Consider the following 24,851-nt stretch of genomic DNA (forward strand, 5'->3'; position numbering starts at 1 on the left):
GCAAGTAGTAAGCCAAACTTGTTCAACCACAGGTGTTTTTTGGTCTTTGGCTGCAGGGCATTGTCAGGATCAAGAGATGGGAGGAGAGGAATCCTGAACGTAGGCGACTGTGAGGTAATTTGCTCCAAAGAGGAAAAAGAAATACAATGGTAGCCTGCAGGGAAACTAGGTCAAAGGTTTTGTTTTGTTTTAAAATAGAGAAATAACATACTTGTACGTTGAAGGCAAAAACCGAGAGAAAATTGGTCGTTTATTTAGTAGGAGGGAAGGTAGTGGGTAACACTCTGAGTACACAACTAGTACTTCAGGTAAGAGCTAGCTAGCATTGCTCACCTACACGGTCCCGGAAGTGAGAGTCTGGAACGTGCCTGGCTGTGGTTTGGCCGTTCTTTTTCAGATTACTCCAAAGTTGTCAGTGAAGAAGGGAGAAAGGCGGAAGTCCTGTCTCCTACAATATCTAATTGACCATCCCAAATTTCACATCTCGGTTCTTTCGTGCTTCTGTTTCAAAGCGCCTCACCTTTACCAGAATATTGACTTCCTAATATCTATTCAGTTGGATGGATAGCTGCCAAATATAGTCCCAGGAACAATGGAAGAAAACCTGATTCCACCCTGGTTGTCTACATCTGACCACAGAAAGAAACATTTCTCACTATTTCTCCGGAGGTCATTCCCTCCACCCCTACCCCAGGACAAGCCTTATATCGAGAAGAAGAAAAAGTAAAATAAACAAGAAAGGAAGGCACATTCTCTTCGAAGTCCTCCTCCTCTCTGTTTTTACATCGGATCGCGGAAGTTTTATAAAAGCTGCCAAACCGAGGCTTATGATAAAATAAAAAGCCTCCCTCTATCAGCAGTTTTGCAAGTATACAGTAACACACAAAAATCAGTTTCAACTTTAAACAGTGGCCTTTCAGTTTCCTCTGTGCTTTAGGAGGCGGTGGGGAGGGAAGGAGGGATCGCGGAAAGGAAGAGGAACGAGTGATTCTTAAGCGCGCAAGCGCAGTTTGAGACCTGTTTAGTTTGCAAAACGGCCTTTTTTCCAGAGATCTGGTTAATATTGAAAGTATCTAAATTAATCTGGTTTAAAAAACTCTTCGTAGTTATAATGTTGCAGAGAAACCTCAAAACGTTTAGGGGAAGTAGAATCCTTCAATAAAAGAACTACGCACGCCCAACGTGGGGCTCGAACCCACGACCCTGGGATTAAGAGTCCCATGCTCTACCGACTGAGCTAGCCGGGCACCTGAGAACTTGCTTTGTTTTTTCTTCTCTTGATGACTGTTGAACGACATATACTTTTGTTTTCCAATTCCTTGTTTGTGTTAAAAAATTGTTTCATACTATTCGATATTAACTTCCAAATTAGTTATAAGAATTCTTTTAAAATATTTTATACTTAATCTAATTGTACTTAGATTTAATAATTTTTGTTTCTTGTGTATCCCAAGATAACTGAAAACTTACACAAGTCCTTATCACAGAATAACTGAATCTTTTTTTCCAAATATTTGCTGCCGAATATGGTATCTTCTTTACATAAATTCGTATCACGGCTATTCACCTTCTATCAAATGGCATAATGGTTTCCTACAATTTTGGGCGCAGCATTTAAAAAGTCCAACCTCTAAGAGTTAGCTACGCGGAAAAAGAGTGGAGCCTAGCTATTTTCCTTTAATATGATCCAGTCAAGGAAAGTTAAATTACGGAAGGGGATGCTGGTTCAATTAAAATACGGCCTAACAATTGAGAGATAGGACCCACAGCGATTGTTATTACTATCTAACTCAAAAGACAAGCTGGGAGGAAAGTATTATAGAGTCACTGCGTCTTATGGTAAAGAATGTTAATTATAAGAGAAAAGGAAAACTGATTCTGAACAAATTATGACAACCTGGGACAATGTAATAATCTCCTGTGTAAATATATATATATATTCTGTGATGCTAGTGAAATTCTCTAGATAAGGAATTCTGCAAATTTCTGTGATGGGGTTGGTGTCCATCCTACTGCTCAGAACAGCCAACTGAAGCCTAGTTGTAAACCTGGGAGTTACAAAGAACTCTTAGGATACTACCCCTAAAACACAGTATTTAGAAGTTAAACATGTTGCGCATCACATTTCCTGAGCTACTTAATTAAAACATAATAATAAAAAAGTATGGCATTACATAATATATGTTTAGATTCCTCAAAGTGCACCTAGGATTTAAGTAGAGTATTTAAAATTTTCCAACTTCAAATATTAACACAATTATTCACTAATACTTTTTTCTTGAAATTGCAGTCTATGGTTTATTTAGACTCTTTTATAACTTGGCAAAATGTAACTGGGAAGTGAATTTGTATTTATATGCATTTTCAACACATTTATTAAGTACTTACCACGCGCAAAGCACTGTTACATATTCTAATAGATGGATGTAATAAAACAGACTCTGACAACCTCAAAAAACTTACCACCCTATAAGAAAGATATGTGTAAATTACATACCAATTTTATATGCACTACTTCCTAAAGTAATTTGGAGTAATTAAAACAAACAAATACATCCATACCCATACCTTTTAAGTTTTCTAATGAATCAGGTAAATAATCAAGAACTTCAGACAAATATAATTCATTCTATTCTTCCAAGATACAAGATAAATCAACAATCCAGCCCCCAAATAGGCAGTTCATCTGACAATGAGTTCAGAAAGAACTCCAAATTCTTGATTATTAATGGATATACAGTAGGCACTAGGCACTCAGTTTTTATCACATAAAAGCAGGAAAGTTAATTAAGAGTTTAACTGGGCCCCTAAACAAGTTAGGAGTACTTGTAATTTACCTTCAAAGTAAACCCTCCTAGGACTATACTCTTTAGCTTTCTTCAGCACTTTCTTGGCTTACCCTGGTTTGAATCAAGACCTCTTATGAAAAAATTGCAACTAGAATATTTCAGTGAGAATTAGGCAAATTAAATGACTAGTCTTCCAAGTGTATCTAAATACATTTATTCAAGAATAAAAACTAACATTTAATTATAATGCTTCATTATCAAGGAGAAGCAATTGAATTTCCTCTTTCCCCCTTACTGTCTACATCCAATTTTTCAGCAGGCCCTGCGTATCTAAAATCCATCTCCATGTTTTCACCTCCACTGCTACCACTCTAGTCCAATCACCCTCCACTACTGCTTGCCTACCGGACTGCAATAGCTTAACTAATCTCTACTGGTATTCTTCTCTGTAGCTATCATTCTTCACACAAAAGCAAGAGAGATCATTTAATAACTAAATTAGATCATGTAATACTGCTTGAAAAACTGCTGATGACCTCATAGTAGAAAGCCCATAATAACTATGGAAGGAATGATAGAATTAAAAAATCATGATTTGGCAATCATCATAATAATTTATTCTAATAAGAATCTGCGATACTATAGTGAGTGAAAGGTTGAGTAGCAGGATATTTACATAGTCTCAAGGTATTTCTTTATAAGATATTAACCACAGAGGGCAAAACAGAAACAAACTGACATCATGTGCTCCTAACATAAGGTTCTAATATGATTACAAGGTTACTTTTGTGTCATTCCTGCCAAAAAAGCTTCACTTTAATCTATCATGAAAAAAGTCATACAAACCTAAACGGTGGAATATCCTACAAAGCAAATGGTTTGTACTCTTCAAAAGTGTTAATGTCATGAAACCTAAAGAAATATTATAAAACTATTGTCCTTATTAAAGGAGACTAGAGACATGACAACTGAATGCAAAGTGTGATCCCGGATTTTCTTTTGCTATGAAAAGCATTACTGAGAGATTTGCTAAAATCAAAATAACATCTGTAGACTAGAAAAAAAAGTGTTAATTTTCTGATTTTCATACTTGCACTGTGGATATGTAAAACAATGTTTTCGTTTTTGGGGAAAGACACACTTAAGTATTTAGCAGTTAAAAACATGCTGCTGGCTTTCCATTTAAAATCAGATTAAAATCCAAACCACAAGAACTGATCCCATGTCTACTTCTCTGATTTCACTTCTTGTCACTCTCCCCTACTTAGTCACTATGACAGGCCACACTGACCTGCTAGTTCCTACAACAAGCCAAGCTTATATTCCTGTAAGAACCCCAAGTTTCAGTTTAAATACCACCCATTTTGAAAGTCACTCCATAAGTAACAGGTCTAAGTTCAAACTTCCATTGTTTTTTTCTCTTTCACCACAAGGTGCAACTACTTTGCTTGTTTACTTTTTGTTGCCTATTTTTTTCCTATTGAAAATAAACTCATTAAGGGATGAGAAAGTCTCGTTCACCGTTTTATCAGCAGTGTTTAACTGAGTACTTGGGACATATTAGATCTTATCAATCTTTAGTCTTATCTTCTACTATTCAGAATTATACTCACAAAATGAATGCTAATGCTTTTGTAAAGTTCCGAGCTGAGTTCAAAGGTGATACCCTTAGTGGACAACTACCTTCCTGTGAGGTTAGGTGAATGGTGGGGATACCGTCAAGATACTCGGTTAGAACCAGGACGCCAAGGGTGGGGGGAGACCTCTCCCCTATCGTTTTCTCTGGTCTTTGTAAGAGTATGAGAATCTCTCTCCGCTTTGCTTTAGAAAGAATAAGGCAGCGAAAAAGATGGGAAGAAGATAAATAATAATTTCTAGGAAATGGAACGGAGCAGCTTCTCAGGCAACACAAAGATTCAGTCTCCCCAAGATACTCAACACCAAAATTGGAAAGGACGGAACGGCCTGCCTATCTCCACCTCATTACTTCTGCACATGCGCGTCGTCTGCCACGCGCCTCACCTCCTTTTCCCACAATCCTCTGTTCCGGAACGAGCCAAAGAGAAGAAGGCTATTGGTTGAAAGAAGAGCCAATGAGAGGGCCTGTTACTAGTCTGCGTGCTGCGGTGTAGGGGGAGCGCTTTAGGCCGTGAAGCCCCAGGCGACCCACTGGTTTGAGTACGATGAGCTCCATCGGCACCGGGGTGAGTTCGTTGTTTCTCGGTGTAGTAGTCTAGACTAAGGATTCGCGTGGAAGGGAGCGCGGACAGTCTGCTTGGGCTGTGCGACTCGGGGTGAGCTGGGACTGCCTGCGGGCAAGTGGGCCGCTTCCAGGATGCGGTGCCCGGCGGTCTTATCTACGCTGATTGCTAGGCCTGCGTCTGCGGTGACCGTGACCTGAAGCTTCTCAGCTCAGGTGTAGCGGGCTCGGGGAGGCAGCAGGGAGGTTTGGAGCGGTCTTGGATTGCTGAGTCACTTTCTTTAGCCGCTTAGGGAAACCGAAAGTGGAAACTCGGGGGACCTGAAATAATGTGTTTGAAGGGTATAGGCGACGGTTAGCCTCTTGAGAATCACTGAGGCAGGGCGGCTTGAGATTCTAAGGTCTGGACGGCCTTTGCAGTTCCTAAGGTGCTGCTGACTCACGGGAATCCTCTCTCCTCCCTTCGAGTGTACTGATGGGTCACTCAGTATGAGTCCCTTCCTGGAACCCTGTCAGAACTAATAAGAAAAATTGTCTAAAAAGCGGAATCTGAAGTATCCTCTCTATTTTTCCTTTGTCCCAGCTTTTCCTGCTCAAATTACTTAGCAGTACTTTTGAGGTATCAGTACCGGAAGCATTTAAATGATTACTTTCACTAGACTGTTCAGGATTTTCGTGTTGGATTTGTTAACTTGTTCGGGTTACTGCTTTCCTTTGTTAAGCGTACTGCATATATGAACTCTTTTGCTCACTCCTTTTATGTATTTCTCCATATTGAAAATACAGCTTTTGTTTAGAAATATTTATTGGCTGATTGCACTAGAGGCATTGAATAATGGGTTTCTCACTTTTTCTATTCCCATTGTTCACAAGATTTTGATACTCACCGTTAGGCCCAAATACTGGTTTTCTGAATTTGAAAATAGGCAACTTATGGTTTAATTCATTCAGGAATGAGATGCTAGGGTTGTCATACTGTTTTTGGATTAGTAGATGCTCAGTACTACCTGTTGTAGCAAATTGACTTTGCAACCACATTCATACACTGTAAATTCATAGTATTTAGTTCTACAGTATTTATAAATACAATATTTATAATACAGTATTTATTTTGATACTCCAGCGGTAGAGTTAAGAATCTTGGTATAACAGGTTCACATACTGAGAGTCAGAAAGCACCACTGTTGAAGGCTTATATCCTGTCTTCACTTCAAGAACTCCAGATATGAAGACCTGTCTTCTTGATATTTCTCTCCACCTGATTGCTTAATAGACGTTTCAAGCTACATGTCCAAAGTAGATCTATGGGTTTTCTTCTTCCCTTCCCATTTTGCATCTCCTGCAATTTTCATTTCAGTGACTGGTCCAATACTAGTTGCTCAAATGAAAAAAATTTATGATGCACTTTTAATTTCATTTTTGCTTTGGTCCAATCCATTGGCAAGGTTTGTTTGACTGTACCCTCAAAAGATAACGCCTTCCATCTCTTTTTCTCTAGTCTAAGCCACTACCTTTGGAATACCTGATCTCTGCATCTACTCTTACTCCCTCTAGAATTCATTTTCCAGATGAATGGTGTTTTTAAGAAATTAGGTATAACCCCTCCAACCCACTCCCCCAAACTCCAATGACTTCCTGCTGCATTTAGAATAAGAAGTTAGCTTCCTGCTCTAGCCTAGAAGACCTATGGTTTGGCCTTTACATACCTCTGATACAGTTTACTCTTCTGTCTACCACTTACAGTGCTCAAGACACAGTGGCTTTACTTCTTATTCTTGATTGTGCTAAGCTTATTTCTACCCTAATGTCTTTTATAAACTAGCTGTTTAGGATAGGGAAGAGGAGCTGTCCAAATGCCAGGACAGTTCCTCCTACCTATCTTGAATGGCTGGTTACTTGTTACTTAGGTCTGGCTCAGCCTCAATAAATATTAACTGCCCCAGCAACACCTTCCCTGATGAGGTGGTCTGTGGTAGTCCCCTTCACCCTGTCTTATTTTCATCTTAGTACCTTTTCTGGTTTACTGCTGTATCTCCAGCACCTGGATTTGTTCATGATCTGATTTGAAAATGAAGGACATGTAGAATATGTATTCTTTGCATTTCCTTATAGTGACTAACATATAATAGATGCTAATTAAATGTTTGAGTGCTCAATGATGTGTCCAAGGTCCTTAAGTTTATTAGTGCCACAGCTATGAATTAAAATTTTCTGACTCCCGTGCTATTTCTACCATAGTAATTTTGTAAAAAAAGGAGCAGTGTTCTGTGTGGGAAGAGTTCTGACTTTACCCAGGACTTACATCCATTGCTTTTCAATAGCAGAAATCTAAAGTGTGTAACTTTCTCTTAGTCACTGTTGTTGCTCTGACTTGTTTCCCCTTTTCAAAGCAAATCTTTCTTGAGATTTAACATGTTTGTAATGTGTAAGTCATTTAGGGAGAAAAGTTGTAAGGTATTTACTACCAAAGATACACCATTATAAGCTTACTGTTGTCTTTTTCCTCCTAGTATGACCTGTCAGCCTCTACATTCTCTCCTGATGGAAGAGTTTTTCAAGTTGAATATGCTATGAAGGCCGTGGAAAACAGTAGGTAAGAAACATTGTTTTACTTGAAATTAGCATGTTTTAAGCGGGTATTAAATGTCTCTTTATCTGTGTTTTTGGTAATTAGGCTTTGTTATTGTTACTTTGGCACAAAATGATATATGCCCTAAAATAATTCCAATTTATTTGTAATTTCCAGATCTCTGTTTAGGTCATATCTTTCCGTGACCCTCAGTTCTAAAATTCTAGTTGATTCCAGGATTATGAAATGAAATGAATTGGACTTCTTTAAAAATTTTCTTTTATAACATCTCATTCAGATATCTTAAAAAAAATTTTTTAGGCCTACTAAACAAATGGTATTGGGTGTTTGAACTCAGATTTTGTCATCATAATGAAAAGTTGTACATAGGGAAATGTTTCAGAATTTTTGAAAAGTTCACATGTAAATTTTTTTTTAATATCTACTAGTACCTTCAATATTTGATGGATGTTTCATGAGGGTAGAGACTGAAACTGATCTTTGCATATGCTAGCACACAGACCTCAGTAGTTACTGAATAAATAAATGTTCATTTTTTTGTGCCATCTTTTGACTGGTAGAAAGATATATGGATTTCTACTGGTTTATGAAATAGTATTTAAAATTTTTCGAGCAAAAATACATTTTAAGTCTTCTTACAGGATTTGTTAATGAAGCTAACTTATTTTGTGTTTAAATGTATTATTAGAGATAGTGGTACTTAGAAACTGTCAGTGTCTGATAATATAATAGAAATAAGGCTGATAAGAATTTTAGGCTGAATTGTATTTTATTACTGTATACAAAGCTTGATAGAATTCAGAAGAGAATCAAATTTAAGAAAAGTTGACACATTTTTTCCCCTATTGATAAAGGAAGATAGACTGTAGACCAAGGAGCTGGAGAAAGACTTGAGGAAGTTACTGTTTTTCTCTTCCTCCTTTGCATTCTCGAATTTTCATTGGTGTAAAAAACTGGTAAGAGATGTCTCGACTAAGAAAAACTGGAGATATATTTTGAAACCATCTGTAATCCAGATAATTGAGACTAGGCTATGAGGATCTGTGTATCTTAGCAATTTGTTTTCCATAAAATATTTCTAAATATAGTTTAAAACAGTTACATTTAAGCAAACTTGAGGAAATATAATTTTCAAAAAATGAAACATTAAAAGTCAATGTATTTTTTTCTGTATAAAGAAAAGATACCAGCAAAATCCCTCTTTTAAAGGGTTCTATGTAACCTGGTATGGTAGAATATTGGATGAGGGTCAGAAGCTGTGAATTTTCCTCCTAGCTGCTGCTTAGTGGTAATGTTATACAGGGTTCCACTGTTCAGTTCTCTGAATGTTACTTTTTTGTCTGTAAAATTGGGATGTGGACATTTAACTTAATTACTTCACATACCTTATTACCATACAGATAGAATACATGGAAAAACATTTGAAAATTTTTGTTTTGTGGGCACAGAGAGTGGAAAATAGAAAAATTAGATTGCATATGAATTTTCTTAAGAGTGTGGCATATAAATTGATAGAAAACATTTACTCAAATAATTTGATATAAGATTATATTCTTGCATCAAAAGGAGGTAAATTCTTTTAGAGAAAGAAGTTTAATCTTGGGGTTTTAAAAGTCAAATATTTTTGAGTACCTGTTCTGTTAAGCATAGGAACTACCAAAGCAAATAATTAATGACATATATGTGAATACTTAAAAGCATTTTATTAAAAATATATAACATGATCGTAACTATTTTATAAAAGTATGCCCTTAGAAGGTAATATGCAAAAGAAAAAAAAGGGGAAGATTGAATTGTAATCTTCCCCTTCAGCCTCAATGAGGAGCCAAGATACAAAAGGAAGATTGTGCAACATGACAGTAAGGCTAGATTGTTTAGAACAAAATTGCTTGGAAAAAAAAATCACTGAGAACCTCAAAGAGCATTTATTTATGTATGCTATAGGTTCTGTCAATATTTATCATTACCCAAAAGAGCATTTATTTATGGAGGTTTTGGTTCTATCAGTATTTACCATATTAGAAGTTAAAACTGAAAAACTGAAAAATATTTATAAATTCATTAAAAAATAATAAATACAACTACATGTTAGTAAGTAAATTAAATTAACATTTATTAAAATATTTGAGTAACATTAATAACACTTTTAATGAAAATTACTTTTCCAAAACATTAAAAAAATTTAATGAGAAGAGTGGCATTGTTTTACATTTTTGTAAATGTATAATTAATTGAAGCTTGATAGAAGACAGATTCTCATTTCTGCTTCAATATGTTGTTACTTTTGTTGAAGCATGTGAAGCCAGTCAGGTTTCATATAGATATGTGGTTGGAAAAGTCAGGAGTATTTTAATGGCCTTTCATGTAATTACGCATGTTGTTCTTCGATACACTAAAACTGGACAAAGGTTAGTTTCTTAAAGGTTCTTGTAGTGTGGAGTCTGAAAACATAAAAATGTACTTTTTGTACTTTTACATTAAAATCTATTGGGCTGTCTTGCACTTTGCATGTTTTACTCTTGCATGATTTGTAACACTGTGAGTTGGTCATTTGGAAAGTATTAGTTCACTGAGTTATAACAGACCTTCCAAATTTGACATGTTATAAACTATCAGAAACATTACACTTGTTAATATCACCACTAATCTGATCATGAAAGTTTGGGAAGCATACAAGCTCACAGTAGTGAATATGTTTCCTAAAATTCCAATTTATGCTTGAAAACTCAAATTTTATCACTGGCAACAAAATACTGTCAGTTATTTTCCTTGAAGTGACAGGCTCACTTTGTTCATTTTAGAAAAAAAGGCTGCCACAGATGTAAATGGAAAATAACCATAGTTGTCTGACCTTCTTTGTGGTAAAAACAGATGTTCCATGAAGAAATTCATAACTCAGTACAGTTTTATCAGTGCTTTTTCCTTTAGGTAACCATTGTATTTTGATGCACAGCAGAAGTACTTTGGCTAACTTCCATTTTATTATAATAATAAAAAGGGTGGTACTCAAGGGTTGACATCTAATAAAATTCATTATTACTGCTTTATCAAGGACATTGTTAACTAAGAATGGCTTAAAAAAGACCTGTGACAGCATAGCAATGGAGAATACAATTCTTAGCTTACTACTAACCATTTGTTGTCACTGCTTTATTTGTGTTCAAGTGCCAGCAGCTTTACCCACCAATGCTTCTGTATCATCAGTGCAAATGACCACACAGTGGCTAAGGAAGATGATGTCTCTGTATTTTTATGAAAATAATTTTGACCTCATAGACTACACTTTGAGAACTTTTAATTTGGAAAAAAGAATGTTTTAAGTGCTGAAAAGTGAGGAAGATGATGAGCTGGAATAATTGGGAAAGGCTACCTGAGGTTGTAGAGCTTGAGTTCAGGTGAACTTGCAAAACTTTGTGGAAATGTATTTAAATATGCAGTGGTGAGAAGGAAGTGTATTCTAGTACCCAGGATAACCTCAATAAAGACATAAAATAAAAATGAACAGTAAGGTATTTGAGAGATGACAATGAGGTTGAATTTCGTAGAGCACAGGATTTATAATAGGAATCTGAGTAAGCTAGATGGGCTTTGCAGATTTTCAGGGCTTTTGAAAGCTAGGACAAGGAGTTTAAACCTGAAAGGGGAGCCCCTGGAGATACCTGAAGTATGGGAGAAGGAGTGTCTGAAATTCTTTACAAAATTTGTATGTATGTGGCTTGGTTCATTTTTCTGGTTGTTTCCGATCAGAATTTTCTTTATTAAAGTGATTAGAAGATGAGAGTAATGAATATATTTTCATCTTGAAATGGCAATATATAATTTCTCTGTATTTTACTTAAGAGATTATTTTAAGATCTATTTTGTTTTAAATAGTTGTACAAAATATATATTTTATTTTTGTATACTTATTATGAGCCACTAATGGTTGTTACAGAAAAAGTGAAAGAAAAAGAATTATAATCTTTCCAGCCAGACTAGTCACTGTTAACTTTTTAGTTTGTATGTATGTAGCCTGTCCTTTTAATGCATATTATGTACCATTTTCAATGGACATGACTTTAGTCAACATTTACTAGCATATGGCTAACAATATGGTAGACACTGTGCCATTTGGTACATATTTTATTGGCATCTTTTTTCACTTATATATTAGTACCTTTCTATGTCATAATGTAGATTTTTGTTGTTGTTCACATGATCATTTATATGGCTCTAATTCATCACACTAGGTTGTTTGCCCTTTCTAGTTTTCAGATCTATTTATTTTAAAGAATTGGTATGCTTTGAGAAATGAATTTGCCTATTTTTTTTTTTTAAACTTGGTTTTACAAAGTTTCTTTTATTTTCATTAAAAAAAATTGATTTTCTTCTACTTGTTTCAGTACAGCTATTGGAATCAGATGTAAAGATGGCGTTGTCTTTGGGGTAGAAAAATTAGTCCTTTCTAAACTTTATGAAGAAGGTTCCAACAAACGACTTTTTAATGTTGATCGGCATGTTGGAATGGTAAGGTCACATTTTAAATTGTTCCTTTTTTCCTTGTCCAATTTCTTGTGAAGTAACTAACTGGAATATATTAAAACTGTGATTATAAGAAACCATTGATTACTTTAGCATTGAGGCAGGAACAGAGCAGCCACAGAAGTAATCACAGAGTTACTGGTTTGTGAATAGGTCACTGTCCAAAAGAAGAGTAGCATTCTTAGAACCTGATTGGAGATAGAAATGCCAAGCTGCCTTAAGAAAAAGGAGGGGAGGATGGTGAGAAGTATGTGTAGAAAAGAAATCTTGGCAGCATAGATCACCAATGAAGGCATATGCTTGAGAGACAAAGAATCTAGGTTTTTGTATCCCTAGTGAGGATCACTGTTACTGTTATCAGAAAGATAATACCTTTATAGTGAGGTGAAACATCCAGAAAGGATGTCTGATGAAAGGAAAAGTGAACACATCCTTTTTAGTAGCTTCATAGGCATCACTATATTTCAGTTATTTTATGCAGCTGATAGATTAAGTGAATGCTTTTGCACAATTGCAGGCCAAGACATAAATATATTACTGGTATATACTGAAATCTTCCTGTATAGATGCCAGACTTTCTTCAGTAAGAACGACAACCAAAAAAAGGAAAGAAATGATTTTTAAACCCTGCTTATTGAAAAGGCAAGGAAGAAAAGAGAACACCTGTGTGCTAGGCAGTATGAATGAGACTCTTTACATAAATTATCTCATTTAATCCTGACAACTCAGTGAAAATAATATTAATCAATATTAATCTCATTTTTTACAGAAAACACACAGCTAGTAAAGAAATATGCTGGGGCTCATACTTGGGTCTGCATGGTCTATGTCCAAAGCCCATTCTGCGGAGTGAGGTCCTATAGCTCTGTCTACTCACTCTGCTGAAATACCAGTAGCTTTAGTTTTTCTAAATGAGATGTGTTATGCACAAACACAAAAAGGACTAGCAAAATATAACCAGTAAACTATAAAGCTGTAAGTAAATTTTTTTGCTTCAATTATTATTTTTTGAAACGGTTTTCTCTCCTGAACAAACTTACTATTGCCAGTGAAACTGGTATGTTTTCATGAAACTTGTCATATTGTAACATAGTTGAATTAGTGACTCCTGCATTCTTTCACTTAATAAACAAAACTTTAGGTTAGGTGTATTTTGAAAAAAATCATACACGCTTATAGGCACTTTGGTGATGAAAAAGATTTTATTGTTTTAGAATTTTCAAATTTGTCTCATTTGTTATTTAAAGCCAGGAAATTGATGGTATTCCTTGTAGCTGGAAATTGGCAAAACATTAGACATTTAAGAAAGCTGGAGAAAATGAACAATTAATGTTCTGTCTCCACCACTGTCATCTTCAAGTGATAAATTATTAGACTTCACAGTAACTTTTCTCCAAATCAATGGAAGATTCTTTAAATGGTGAAACTTACTAGCTGGGTATCCTTAGGAAGTTATTCTAAACACCAGTCTCACCTGCAAAACTATGGTGGTAAGAGTACCTACCTTCATGCATAATTATATAAAATGCTTAGCATGTAATAAGTGCTCAACGTTAGGGATTTTCATCATTATTACTATCACTAGGTAGCAGTAGACAAAAAGGCAGTTAAAAATCCTGATAGCACTTACTTTAAAATTCTATACATCTTCTATGCCAGTGGTTCCTGGACTTTGTTGATTCCCAGTACCCCTAAGTGTTTTCAATAATTTCTTTTTTGTTTTCATGGCTTCCCTAGATCAAAAGAAATACCTAGTGGTTCTGTTTATTATATATGTAGATCCAAACAACTGTTTATGTCCTAAAAACTTAGTAGCTGTAAAAAAAATACACAAAGAAAAATATTTTTAAAGAACCACAATTACAAATGTGTGCTGCACAATTTCTTAAACTTTAGAATTAGATTAGATTCTGCCTCCTGCCCCATTTCCCGTTCCGTATTAATTTTTGTGCAGCACTTATTTATCAGAAGAACCCAGCTTCTCAACAATACGATCACATTGAAAGGAATGTACAATGATCTAATGTTGAAACTGAACTACTTCAACAATTTCCCCCATTTTAAAACATCCCCCAGTTCTTGAATTCACTATAGTGCCCTTGGGATATCTCAGCACATGGTTTGGTAACTGCAGTTCTAAACCACCAGTCTTGGAAGATTCGTGGTTTGTCATGTTTTGGTTTGACATTGTAATTTATTAGTCAGGCTGAAAAAGGAGATTTGAGGTTGTACCTTTTAGGTCAAATCTTTTTAATAACTTTTTAACACAGAAGTGCTTTAAATGAAGGAAAGTCCTGATCAGAGCCAATGGTTTTATTTTTCTTTGTTGTTGTTTATTCTTTATAATGAAGTGGTAAGTGGGGAGACATGGAGTATTTATAGAAATACTCCTTCTGAATGTGATCATTGGACAAAACAATGAAGTCACACTTGGTAAATTTCCAAACTGTAATCCTGTGCTCAGTCATCAAAATGCCAGAATGCCTTGTAAAGACCTTTAAGCCAAAAAAATTTATTCTAATGGTGATCTTTAAAAAAATAATAAGCCTACAATAATTATACTTACCAGATTTGTGATAGGAATGTGATCTATTGAACTAGTACTTTTTGTTTTTTTTTTCAGGCAGTTGCAGGCTTGTTGGCAGATGCTCGTTCTTTAGCAGACATTGCAAGAGAAGAGGCTTCCAACTTTAGATCTAACTTTGGATATAACATTCCACTAAAAGTAAGTTGATAAATGTTGAGAAGCTTTTTGAACAGAAAGAGAAGTTTATTAATAAGCTCTTCTGTTTTCTCGCCCACAGCATCTTGCAGACAGAGTAGCCATGTATGTACATGCCTATACACTCTACAGTGCTGTTAGACCTTTTGGTTGCAGGTATGAAATTTTGTGAGATATTCAGTCATATTTGTACTATAGTTATGTTTTCCCAGCATCTTTTATTCAACTTTTATACCCTTAAAAAATGAACTATTATCAGGAAGTATTCACTGACTAAATAAAATGGTGTGCATAAGAATACTTCGAAAAGTGAAAGACTATGCAGATTTGATAAACACAACTCAGTGATGTTTTAATCTGATTATAATAAATTCTCTGAAGGAAGGTGGTCAAAAGGTGTAAACTTTTAAGGTTTAAGATAAATACGTACTTGGGATGTAATATACACATGATGACTAGTTAACACTGCTGTGTGATTAAAAAGGAGAGTTTTTAATAGAGTAGATCCTTAGAGTTCTCATCACAAGGAAGAATTTTTTTCTTTTCATTGTTTCTATATAAGATGATGGATGTTAACTAAACCTAGTGTGGTAATCATATTACAATACATGTAAGTCAAACCATCATGCTGTGTACCTTAAACTTATACAGTGATGTATGTAAATTATTTCTCAGTAAAACTGGGGAGCAATTTTCTCTGGAATTAGACCTAGACATTTTCAGGAAATTGTAAGCTGGTTTTAAATATATTCCATCTTGTCATTATTAGGTAGCCAACTATACTGACACTTGAGTTTTCTCATTAATTCCCATCATATATATTTTAAGCAATAGGTAAAATCTTCTTAAATGGAAGTTGGCTATTACAGTATTCCGCACATAAATGATAACATAAGATGAGGCTGGTTTCTTTTCTACTTACAATTTCAAAAAATCATTCATGATTATTTAATATCCTAATTTTAATTTGTTGAGCATAAAAAAAAGTGTTGAACCATTTTGGATTATTGCAGAAAATAAATGGAGGAGTACTGGGGAATAACCAAAAAAGAATGAAGGGTGTCTGAGGTGGATTCAGTGTACTCCCTTCAGGATTTGTCCTCTTAGCTTTTTCATGTTTATGCCTTTACCTGTTGGGCCCTGTTATTAATTGTCCTTCTATCTACTGATGTCCATCTTTCTCCCTTGTGTGCACTGCTGTCCTCTCAGGGAAGTTTCATCAGAAAGTTTAATACAATAAAGCCACATGAATTTTGAAGTTTCAAGTATATACCAGTTTTTATCCAAACTACCTTATCAAAGTGCTTACTATGAGTGATATGGGTATTAGTAGTTTATCTTAGAAAGTGTAATTGCATTTTTATCACTGTATATTTTTAATACTATTAAATTAAGAACCATAGTTTAAATTATTAATTTACTTGTATGCAGTTTCATGTTAGGGTCTTACAGCGTGAATGATGGTGCACAACTCTACATGATTGACCCTTCAGGTGTTTCATACGTGAGTAGTTTTGAATCATCTGAAATTGTATTTCTATTTTGCTGGTATCTCATTAGCACTTAAATGATATTTGGATTACATGATGTTTCTTTAAAATTCAAAGAAGGCAACATTTTCTTGTTTAATATTAGTAACAACAGCCTGTGGATATGAAGCAGAGCAGACATTTGTGGCTTTCAATATGCTATTATAGAAACTGCATAGTGAACATAAAATTTGAATGTTATTTCCTTTATAACTACAAATATTAGCAATGTCAAAACAATACAATACCTTCCTTTCTAAAAAAGGATTTTAAATGAGATTTCTTGGACGTTTCTCTAATTACCTTTTCTTAACTGTCTTAATACTTTAATGGTTTTTATACTTGCGAAAAAACTAAGGCTATGTTTTGTCATACACCAATATAGTTGTTACACAAGTAACAAGTATAAAAACCTTTACAATATAAAAAAATGAAGGCTTAAGAGTATTGGACTCTTAGGAATTATTTATTTCAACTTCATTTTGTTACAATGCTAAAATTTTTTTATTCCTACAGACAAAAATGTCTCTAGTTCATGAAGAATATATAATGACATAATTTTTCTTTGGATATACCTCTTGAAAATAATCCAGATTATCCTAGAATTAAGTTTTTTAATCTTTTGAGTCCCTTCATATTCATGTTTTCTGACTATATTTCTCCATACGTGCTTCTGAATGTCATTTAACATCTTTTCATTAACCTTTAAATAGAAACAGTAGTCATTACTTATGAAAGTATATTAATTTAATAATACATGTGTATTTTTGGTGTGTGTTCTTTTTAAATAGGGTTATTGGGGCTGTGCCATTGGCAAAGCCAAGCAAGCTGCAAAGACAGAAATAGAAAAGCTTCAGGTAACATGTATTTATTGCTTAAATTTCTGCTATAACATTATCCTTATGTAGTGATGTTTTTATCACCACAAACTAAACCTTTTACTCCAAGTGTGGTTGGCTGTTTTCAGTAGTTTTCTGAAGGTGGATAAATAGGAATGCTGGCAACATATTTACCTGTAGAGTTGTATCATGGATCCCTTTATAACTTTGATGGCTGCTTATTATAAGCTCTTAATCCAGAAAAATATAAGCAGAAATTTTCATATACTTTCACAAAATCCCTGAAGGTCATTCATGGAGCCCTCTGAACCTTAGGTTAAGAACTTTGGTGTTTTACTGTATCATTTTTTCTTCTCTAGAGCACAGCTTTTGTCTATGGAGCACATTAATACTCTGCTCCTTTGCTTCCCTTTCCTTTGTTCCTATCTAAATGAGGCATGGAACCCTGCCATCTATTAGTGTGAAAATTTTCTTAAAAGCCTACTGGTTTTTGTTTTAGCCATAAATTGATCAACTTAATGGTGAAACAGTATCCACCTGCTTATCAGAAACTTCCCAAAAGACAACTATGTAACTTAGAGTATTTTGGTAAATTACAGTCAGAAAAAATTTCACATACGTTTAATATTAGTGCTGTATTGGAACCTTGCTCAACTAATACTCATTCAACTTATTTAAAGCCAGGTTGTAGAAAACATTTTTTCAGTGCCTGCAACTAATGTCAAGTTCTAGACATTTAAAAGCCTAATTCATGTTTGGTATTTTAGTAAAATTGACAAAAGAACCTTAGAGATCACTTAGCTCAAATCCAATCCAGGGTTAAACACACTGGCTAGAGTCATAAAATACTGCTTATGAACAATTCACAGACCTCACAGTTGTTAAACCAGTGTCCTTTTCCATCATACAATTCCTGGTGTTGTACTAAGTTCCTGTCTTCTATTCTTTTTCCTTTTGCTTTCATCTCTCAGTATTATGTGGAAATCTGAAAATAGAGTATTTAGAACAGTCAACTATCTTTTTGTGCTCTGTGATTAAATCCTAGCAGGGAAAAGGAATACCAACCAATCATAGCTAAGAACTGAGGAAGAGCATTTCAACTGAGGAACATGTACACTTAATGATGAAAAATATGCTCTAAATCAGAGGTTAGCAAACTGTGGCCTGCTGCCTTCTTTTTAAAGTTTTATTGGAGCAAAGCCACATTCAGTCTAGCTGCTTTTGCACTAGTACAACAGTTGAGTTTAATAGTTGGAACAAAGACTGAAGACCCTATCCCATTGACTTCAGTATTACTCTGGTCTGGTTTTTTGCTTATGTTCTGTTTAATAGGAATATCATTTTATGAAATAAAAACTTCAACATATGTAAAAATGTATTTGCTGTTTAAGACATACCTTTTTCAAGTTTGCCTTTGTACATTACAATTAATTTACTAAATACAGAGCTTAACTTGTAAGGGCAAAAGTATGAAGATTGGTATTTTCCTTTTCTTCACCCCCAATTTAACATGAAAATTCTAATCATCAGAAAAGATCAGTACAACAAATATCTCCATCCAGACTGAAGTTATTATTTTCCAATATTTTACCTTCCTGAACTATTTGAAACAAAAATTGCAGACATTGTGACATTGCATCTCTAACTGCTTCAGCATTCATCTCCTTAGAATATCATTATCACACATCATCTGATGTTCAGTCCATAATCAAATTGCCTTAATAATCTTGTGTCATTTGTAACTGTTTTTCAAACCATGATATAATTAAGGTTCACATACTGAATTTGTTTTTCTTATCTAAGAGTCTTCCTCTCACCCCCATATTCATTTTTTGAAGAACCTATGCTGGTTGCTTTTGTAGTTGGTCCCACAGATTTGTCTATTCCCTAATAAGACTGTTAAATTCTTGGGGGGAGTGTATAGCTCAAGTGGAAGAGTGAATGCTTAGCATGCATGAGGTCCTGGGTTCAATCCCAGTTCCTCCTCTAAGAATAAATAAATAAGTAAACCTAATTACCTCCCCCCACCAAAACCAAAATGAAAAAAGTATGGTTTAAAAAAAATTGTTCTTCTTAAACTCAGTATTACGATTTTTTTGTCATTGTTTGTCATGCAGCTGTACCAGCAGAAGGCAGAGCTAGAGCATCGAGATTTCTACATACAAAAAAATAGGAAAAATATTAATAAACCTAGTTTAGAGATACAGTAATTGAATCACCTCAAGTCTAAACTGCTGTATGTAACTTTTATTTTTCACCATTTCCCATCCTCCTTAGCATATCTAGAATATGAATACCAGTTTGCTCAAACTTCTTTTAATTTTGTCATGTGTATTCAGAAATGTATATACCTTAAAAAAATCCTGTATCGTTTACTTCCAATATCTATAGTACATAGACTTCTTTGCTGGGCACCTAAGGACTGTTTTTCTGCCTGATTTCCAAATGTTCACTTCTGCTTTGTGCAGTTTATTTATCTTCAAAATCCAACTATGTTCTAAGAATCCACTCAAGTCTTGGTTCTTCAAAGCCTTCCTTGACATTTTTGCATTTTTGTCTTGAATAATTTCATGATGGACAATTTATCTCATTCCTTCATCCCTCTGTATTTTGTATATAGAAGGTATCATAGTATATTTGCATTTTATTATCCTAAATTGGCTATAAAGAAAAAACACATTTCTTTGCCAGTCTTTTAAACATCAGGGTCTGCCTATGGATAGGTGCATAGAAGAGTCTGGGTTTTTATAAATTTTAATACTTATCACAAAATTTAGTGGTGTCCACGGGTTAAGACTATGTTTTGGTATAATCATTAAAAAACATTAAACTGTAAATAAAAAGCATATTAAATTCTGGTCATTTTGGAAATTTGGTTATTTTCCTTGGTTTTATTTCTGAGAATCTATCTCAAGAGCATGGGTTACTAATGAAAGTTGTGGGAAGAATCTGAAAAGTTACACAAGTGGAAAGTCTTCCTTTGACTCATAACTTAATGAATATATATTTTTTCTGCAGATGAAAGAAATGACCTGCCGTGATGTTGTTAAAGAAGTTGCGAAAATGTAAGTTGAAATTTTCTTTAGCATTGACAAAAATATTTCACTTGACCTTACCTTATACATCAATTCTAAGAGGCTGTTTTGTTTGGAAATAACTCAGTGCATGATTTTTAGAAAGTGAATCCAACATTCTAAGAAGCGTCATTAAGGAGAAATGTCCATATTTCAAGTGACGAGTGAGATGGTAAAAAATAGCTTTTGACAAAATATATTCCTCTTAAGGTGACAACAGAAGAACGAAAGACATGGTGAACTTCTAGGGACTTCACCTGATGGCTCCCAACGTCTTAAATCTCAGAAATCCCAATAGCCATAATCTTAGCTTGTAACTTTATTTTAGGCCTACTGCTAATTCTTTCTATATACATGATCCATGAAGCTGGCTTATTTATAGCCTCTATTTCTTTAGGCAAGATATGTTAATTATAAAAATTCTTATAACAAGATGAGCAGTATTTCAAAACATTTAGAAATAGCTTAAGAAAGCCTAAAGTGGTTCACAGCGAATGCTATACAACAGTAATAGTAAGCAAAGCCAGTAAACCTGAGTGGCAGTGCTTCAAAATTCGTGATTCCTTTTAACAGACTCACAGATAAACACACTTGTGGTTTCTGAAAGGGAAGAGGGGATAAACTAGGAGGATGCTATTAACAGATACACACTACTATATATAAAATGGATAGACAGTGGGGATTTACTGTATAGCACAGGGAACTATACTTAATGTCTTATAATGACCTATAATGGAAAAGAGTTTGAAAAAATATATATATGTATGTATAACTGAAATCACTTTACTACACCTGAAAGTAATGCAACATTGTAAATCAGCTATACTTCAATATTAAAAAAATCATGATTCTTCTAGATCAAAGAATGCAGGCATTTGGTATTCCAAAAAAGATGTAGTAAAATGCTGGTTTTGCAGCCAGCTTTTCAGATTTTTAAAAGTAATAAATATAATATTCCAGGGAATTCACAGCACCTCTAACTATCACGTGTTAGAACTATATGAACGGGCCTAGTCAGTATTTTGTGCAAGTGTCTCAGGTTTTACATTTAATACATGGAAGGAAAAAAAGTCCTAGAGGGCTCTGTTATATAATAATAAATATACTATTTGAACGGTACTCTTTATCTCTAAACTGATAGCTTAACATGTAGAATATTAAAATCAAGTGTTTTATTATTTTGTACCAACTGTCCAGCACTCCTGCTACTGTCATCTCCCCCCACCCTCCCACCATGAGACCCCTCTCCTTTCCAGTTTGTGAAAAAAACAGAATCCATTCTATGATTGTCAATTAATAACAACCTAAGGAACCTAGAAAGTAAATATTCCTCACTGAATTGTGCAACATGATAAACTCATGAGTTTATCAGTTTCCTTCACTGGAAAGTCTTTGGGAAATCAGCCCTTACCACACCTTTTGTTTAGATGTAACAGTAGTATAACAGTAGACACTAATTTGTTCTACATAAGAAAGCCATCTGTTCATCATTTAATAAAATGGAGCACTGTGCATCTCCTACTTAGTTCTGGAAAATTAAGATGCTTTCTCATATTATAGCAAGGCTTTAGGAATACCCTCCAAAGGTGTGTAAGATGGTGAAAAGTATAAAATAACAAAGCTTTGCTCTGATACTATTTTTTTTAACTTCCCTTTTACTGTAATATGTTGTGTGATAGTGCCTCCTTGTTTATTGCAATTTGTCACGTACTATTTGAGGGCCAGGTTAAGGGACATGTAGAATGGTCAAGAGGTTTAAAAATATTCCTGTCAAGAAGGTGCAGACTGAAGAGACCACTAATTGTAAATTAATACATATGTTCGTTTTTTAAAAAATATCAGTTAATGGAAAAAAAACAGATATTCTGTAAAGGAACAGGTAATAATGCTTTTTCCCATTTGAAAATCTTCCTTATGAGGCATCTTTAAGTTATATCTCTCAAAGAATGTATCAAAATAACTTGGGCTGTAAAGGTATATAAGGTATGTTGAATCCTTTGTAATGAGTATTTAATTTTTTACCAGTCCTTGTGTAATTTTCATAATATAGACTATATATAATATGGCTGTATAATTTTATAAATACATTAGGGATGAGTGTTCTAATTTGCTGAGTGCATGAACAAATAGTAGATGACCAAATGAATATAAATTTTTCCTTTTCTGTTCTAGAATTTACATAGTACACGATGAAGTTAAGGATAAAGCTTTTGAACTAGAGCTCAGCTGGGTTGGTGAAAGTAAGTTATTTTTTTCCACATTTATTTGCTCTAGGAGTCACCTGTAGCAAACCTAGTTTACTACTGATTGCCTTTTTCCCTCTCCTTTTAAATTTTTAATGGCGTACACACACACACACACACACACACACACACAAATAATGAATTGATGAAGTATCACAGCATGGATAGATACACTCATGTAACCACTGCTCTGGTCAACAAGTAGACCAGCCCAGTACAAACCACTGGGTGTAACAGGCTACAAGGATAGACTGTACAACATGGGGAATATAGCCAATCTTTTGTAATAATTGTAAATGGAATGTAACCTTTAAAAACTGTAAAGAAAATAAGTAAGAATTAAAAAACCAGAAATTAAAAAAAAAAAAAAAAAAGCCTCCCAGATCACCCCTTAGGCCTCCTTGAAATCACAGCCTTTACCTTCTCCCCAAAGGTAACCACTGTCTTGAATTCTCACACTGTAGATGGTTTTTGCCTGTTGTTGAATTTTATTTAAATGGACTTATACATATTGTATATGTATTCTTTTGTTCCTGATTTCTTCAACATTGTATTTGTGTAAATTAATTTTGTTGTTAGGATAGTAGTATTTGTTCATTTGACTTGCTGTATAGTGTTGTTTTCTGAATACACCACACTGTTTTCATCTCTCTGTTGCTAGAGAGTTGGGCTCCTTCCAGTGTTTGTGTATGAATAATGCAGTTGTGGACATCTTGTACATTTATTTTAATAGACACATGTAGCATCTCTGTTGGAAATAAACTTAAGAGTGGAATTGCTGGGTCATGAAATACGCGTATGTTCAGCTGCAGTAGGTATTGGCCAAAAGGTGTTCCAGCCACTGGGTGCCTTTCCAATACAAATAAAGCCAGAACAAATTTAGCTGGTACTCTTGTTTTGAAGGAAAAGTTCTGCTTAATAATTGACTAGCAGGGAGGGTATAGCTTAGTTGGTAGAATGCATGCCTAGCATGCAAACATGGGTTCAGTCCCCAGTAACTCCATTAAAATAAATAAAACAAACCTAATTACCTTACCCCCTCCAAAAAATTGAAGTCGTATTTGCTTTTTCCACACATCCATTGCTTATTTTTTAAAAACTGTTACTGGGAGCCACCCTCCTCCCTGCTCTTTTCTTTCTGGTATGGCAACCATAGGGCTTCAAGGACAGCTTTTTAATTCTAATCATGCTATGAATGAATGCTAAGGATTTATTACAGAATCAGGATAAATCATGACATAATTTATTCTTTGTTTCTGTAAGAGCTAAATTTGGGCAAATTTAATCTTACATAGAGAAAACACAAAGATGAGTTTGAAGAATCTAGTATTAACCTGTGGACTGGCTAGACTGTATGGTATTGCAAATCACAACATTGTCTTTTGTTTTTAATTCATATATTCAAAAATATATGGCTTATTTTACAGTAACTAAAGGAAGACATGAAATTGTTCCAAAAGATATAAGGGAAGAGGCAGAGAAATATGCTAAGGTAAGCCACAGCATGAAAACTACTTTAGCTGAAAGTATCATGGGAAAATGTTGATTTCTGTTAATTAACACTTAAGAGTTGAGCTGAACTAAGGATAGAAATTTTCTAGGTTATACTCAATGGGAATAAAGTTGCCCTTGTTCCAAAAAAATTTTTTTGTGTTTGTGAAAATGGTAAGGTGTTTTCAGGACATTTAATGCTTTCATATTGTATGTGTATTCTATCAAGAATATCATCACTGATTTGTTAGAGCAAGATATACTTAGTTATCCTTTACTTGGATGTCTTATTCTAAACCATTGTTCATTTTCACTTAATAAAGAATTTTTAATGACAGGTGCTTAAGTAGATTCAGGTTGTTACAGCAATGATAAAAACTGATTTTAAACACCATTTATCTCTTATAACAGGAGTCCCTGAAGGAAGAAGATGAATCAGATGATGATAACATGTAACATTAACTTCAGCATCTATTTTAAATTTCTAATACAGTCCCGTGTAACTATTTAGCCCTGTGGATTATTACATACTCACTGACCAATTTTCATTAAATTTTTGTCTTGTAACAACTGAAGTTTGGTTAATATCTGCTTGACAAAATTGTGGGCGTAATTGGGCACATACTTATTCAGCACTACAATGTAGATTTATGTCTACTTTAAAATTCCTTAATTAAAATACTGCAGAAAGAGGCTTTGGAATCAAATTAAGTTAAAGCTCCATTTCATCACTCGTCTAGAATCTGAATATCCTGCTGGGCCGTTGTATAAAAACTACCAAGCAACCTAGTAGGCAATTAATTGATACCACTGCCCAGTTTTGTATATAGTGAGATGATTGCTGGTCATCAGC

At 34.4% G+C, this 24,851-nt stretch overlaps 1 protein-coding gene and 1 non-coding gene across 2 annotated transcripts; one reads left to right on the forward strand and one right to left on the reverse strand.

The window, feature by feature from the left end:
- Positions 1 to 1,174: 1,174 nt before the first annotated feature.
- On the reverse strand, positions 1,175 to 1,247 carry TRNAK-CUU. Its single transcript has one exon. It is a non-coding gene; the product is annotated as a tRNA-Lys (tRNA).
- Positions 1,248 to 4,839: 3,592 nt separating this feature from the next.
- Positions 4,840 to 24,573, forward strand: PSMA3 (proteasome 20S subunit alpha 3). Its single transcript, XM_006185705.3, has 11 exons — positions 4,840 to 4,993; positions 7,500 to 7,582; positions 11,962 to 12,085; positions 14,724 to 14,825; positions 14,905 to 14,978; positions 16,254 to 16,326; positions 17,143 to 17,208; positions 20,209 to 20,255; positions 22,437 to 22,504; positions 23,935 to 23,999; positions 24,410 to 24,573. The coding sequence occupies exons 1-11, from the start codon at positions 4,973 to 4,975 to the stop codon at positions 24,452 to 24,454; spliced, it is 768 nt and encodes a 255-aa protein (XP_006185767.1). The 5' UTR covers positions 4,840 to 4,972; the 3' UTR covers positions 24,455 to 24,573.
- The last annotated feature ends 278 nt before the right edge of the window (positions 24,574 to 24,851 follow it).

Source organism: Camelus ferus, chromosome 6 (genome assembly GCF_009834535.1).
Source record: "Camelus ferus isolate YT-003-E chromosome 6, BCGSAC_Cfer_1.0, whole genome shotgun sequence".
NCBI classification, from domain to species: Eukaryota; Metazoa; Chordata; class Mammalia; order Artiodactyla; family Camelidae; genus Camelus; species Camelus ferus.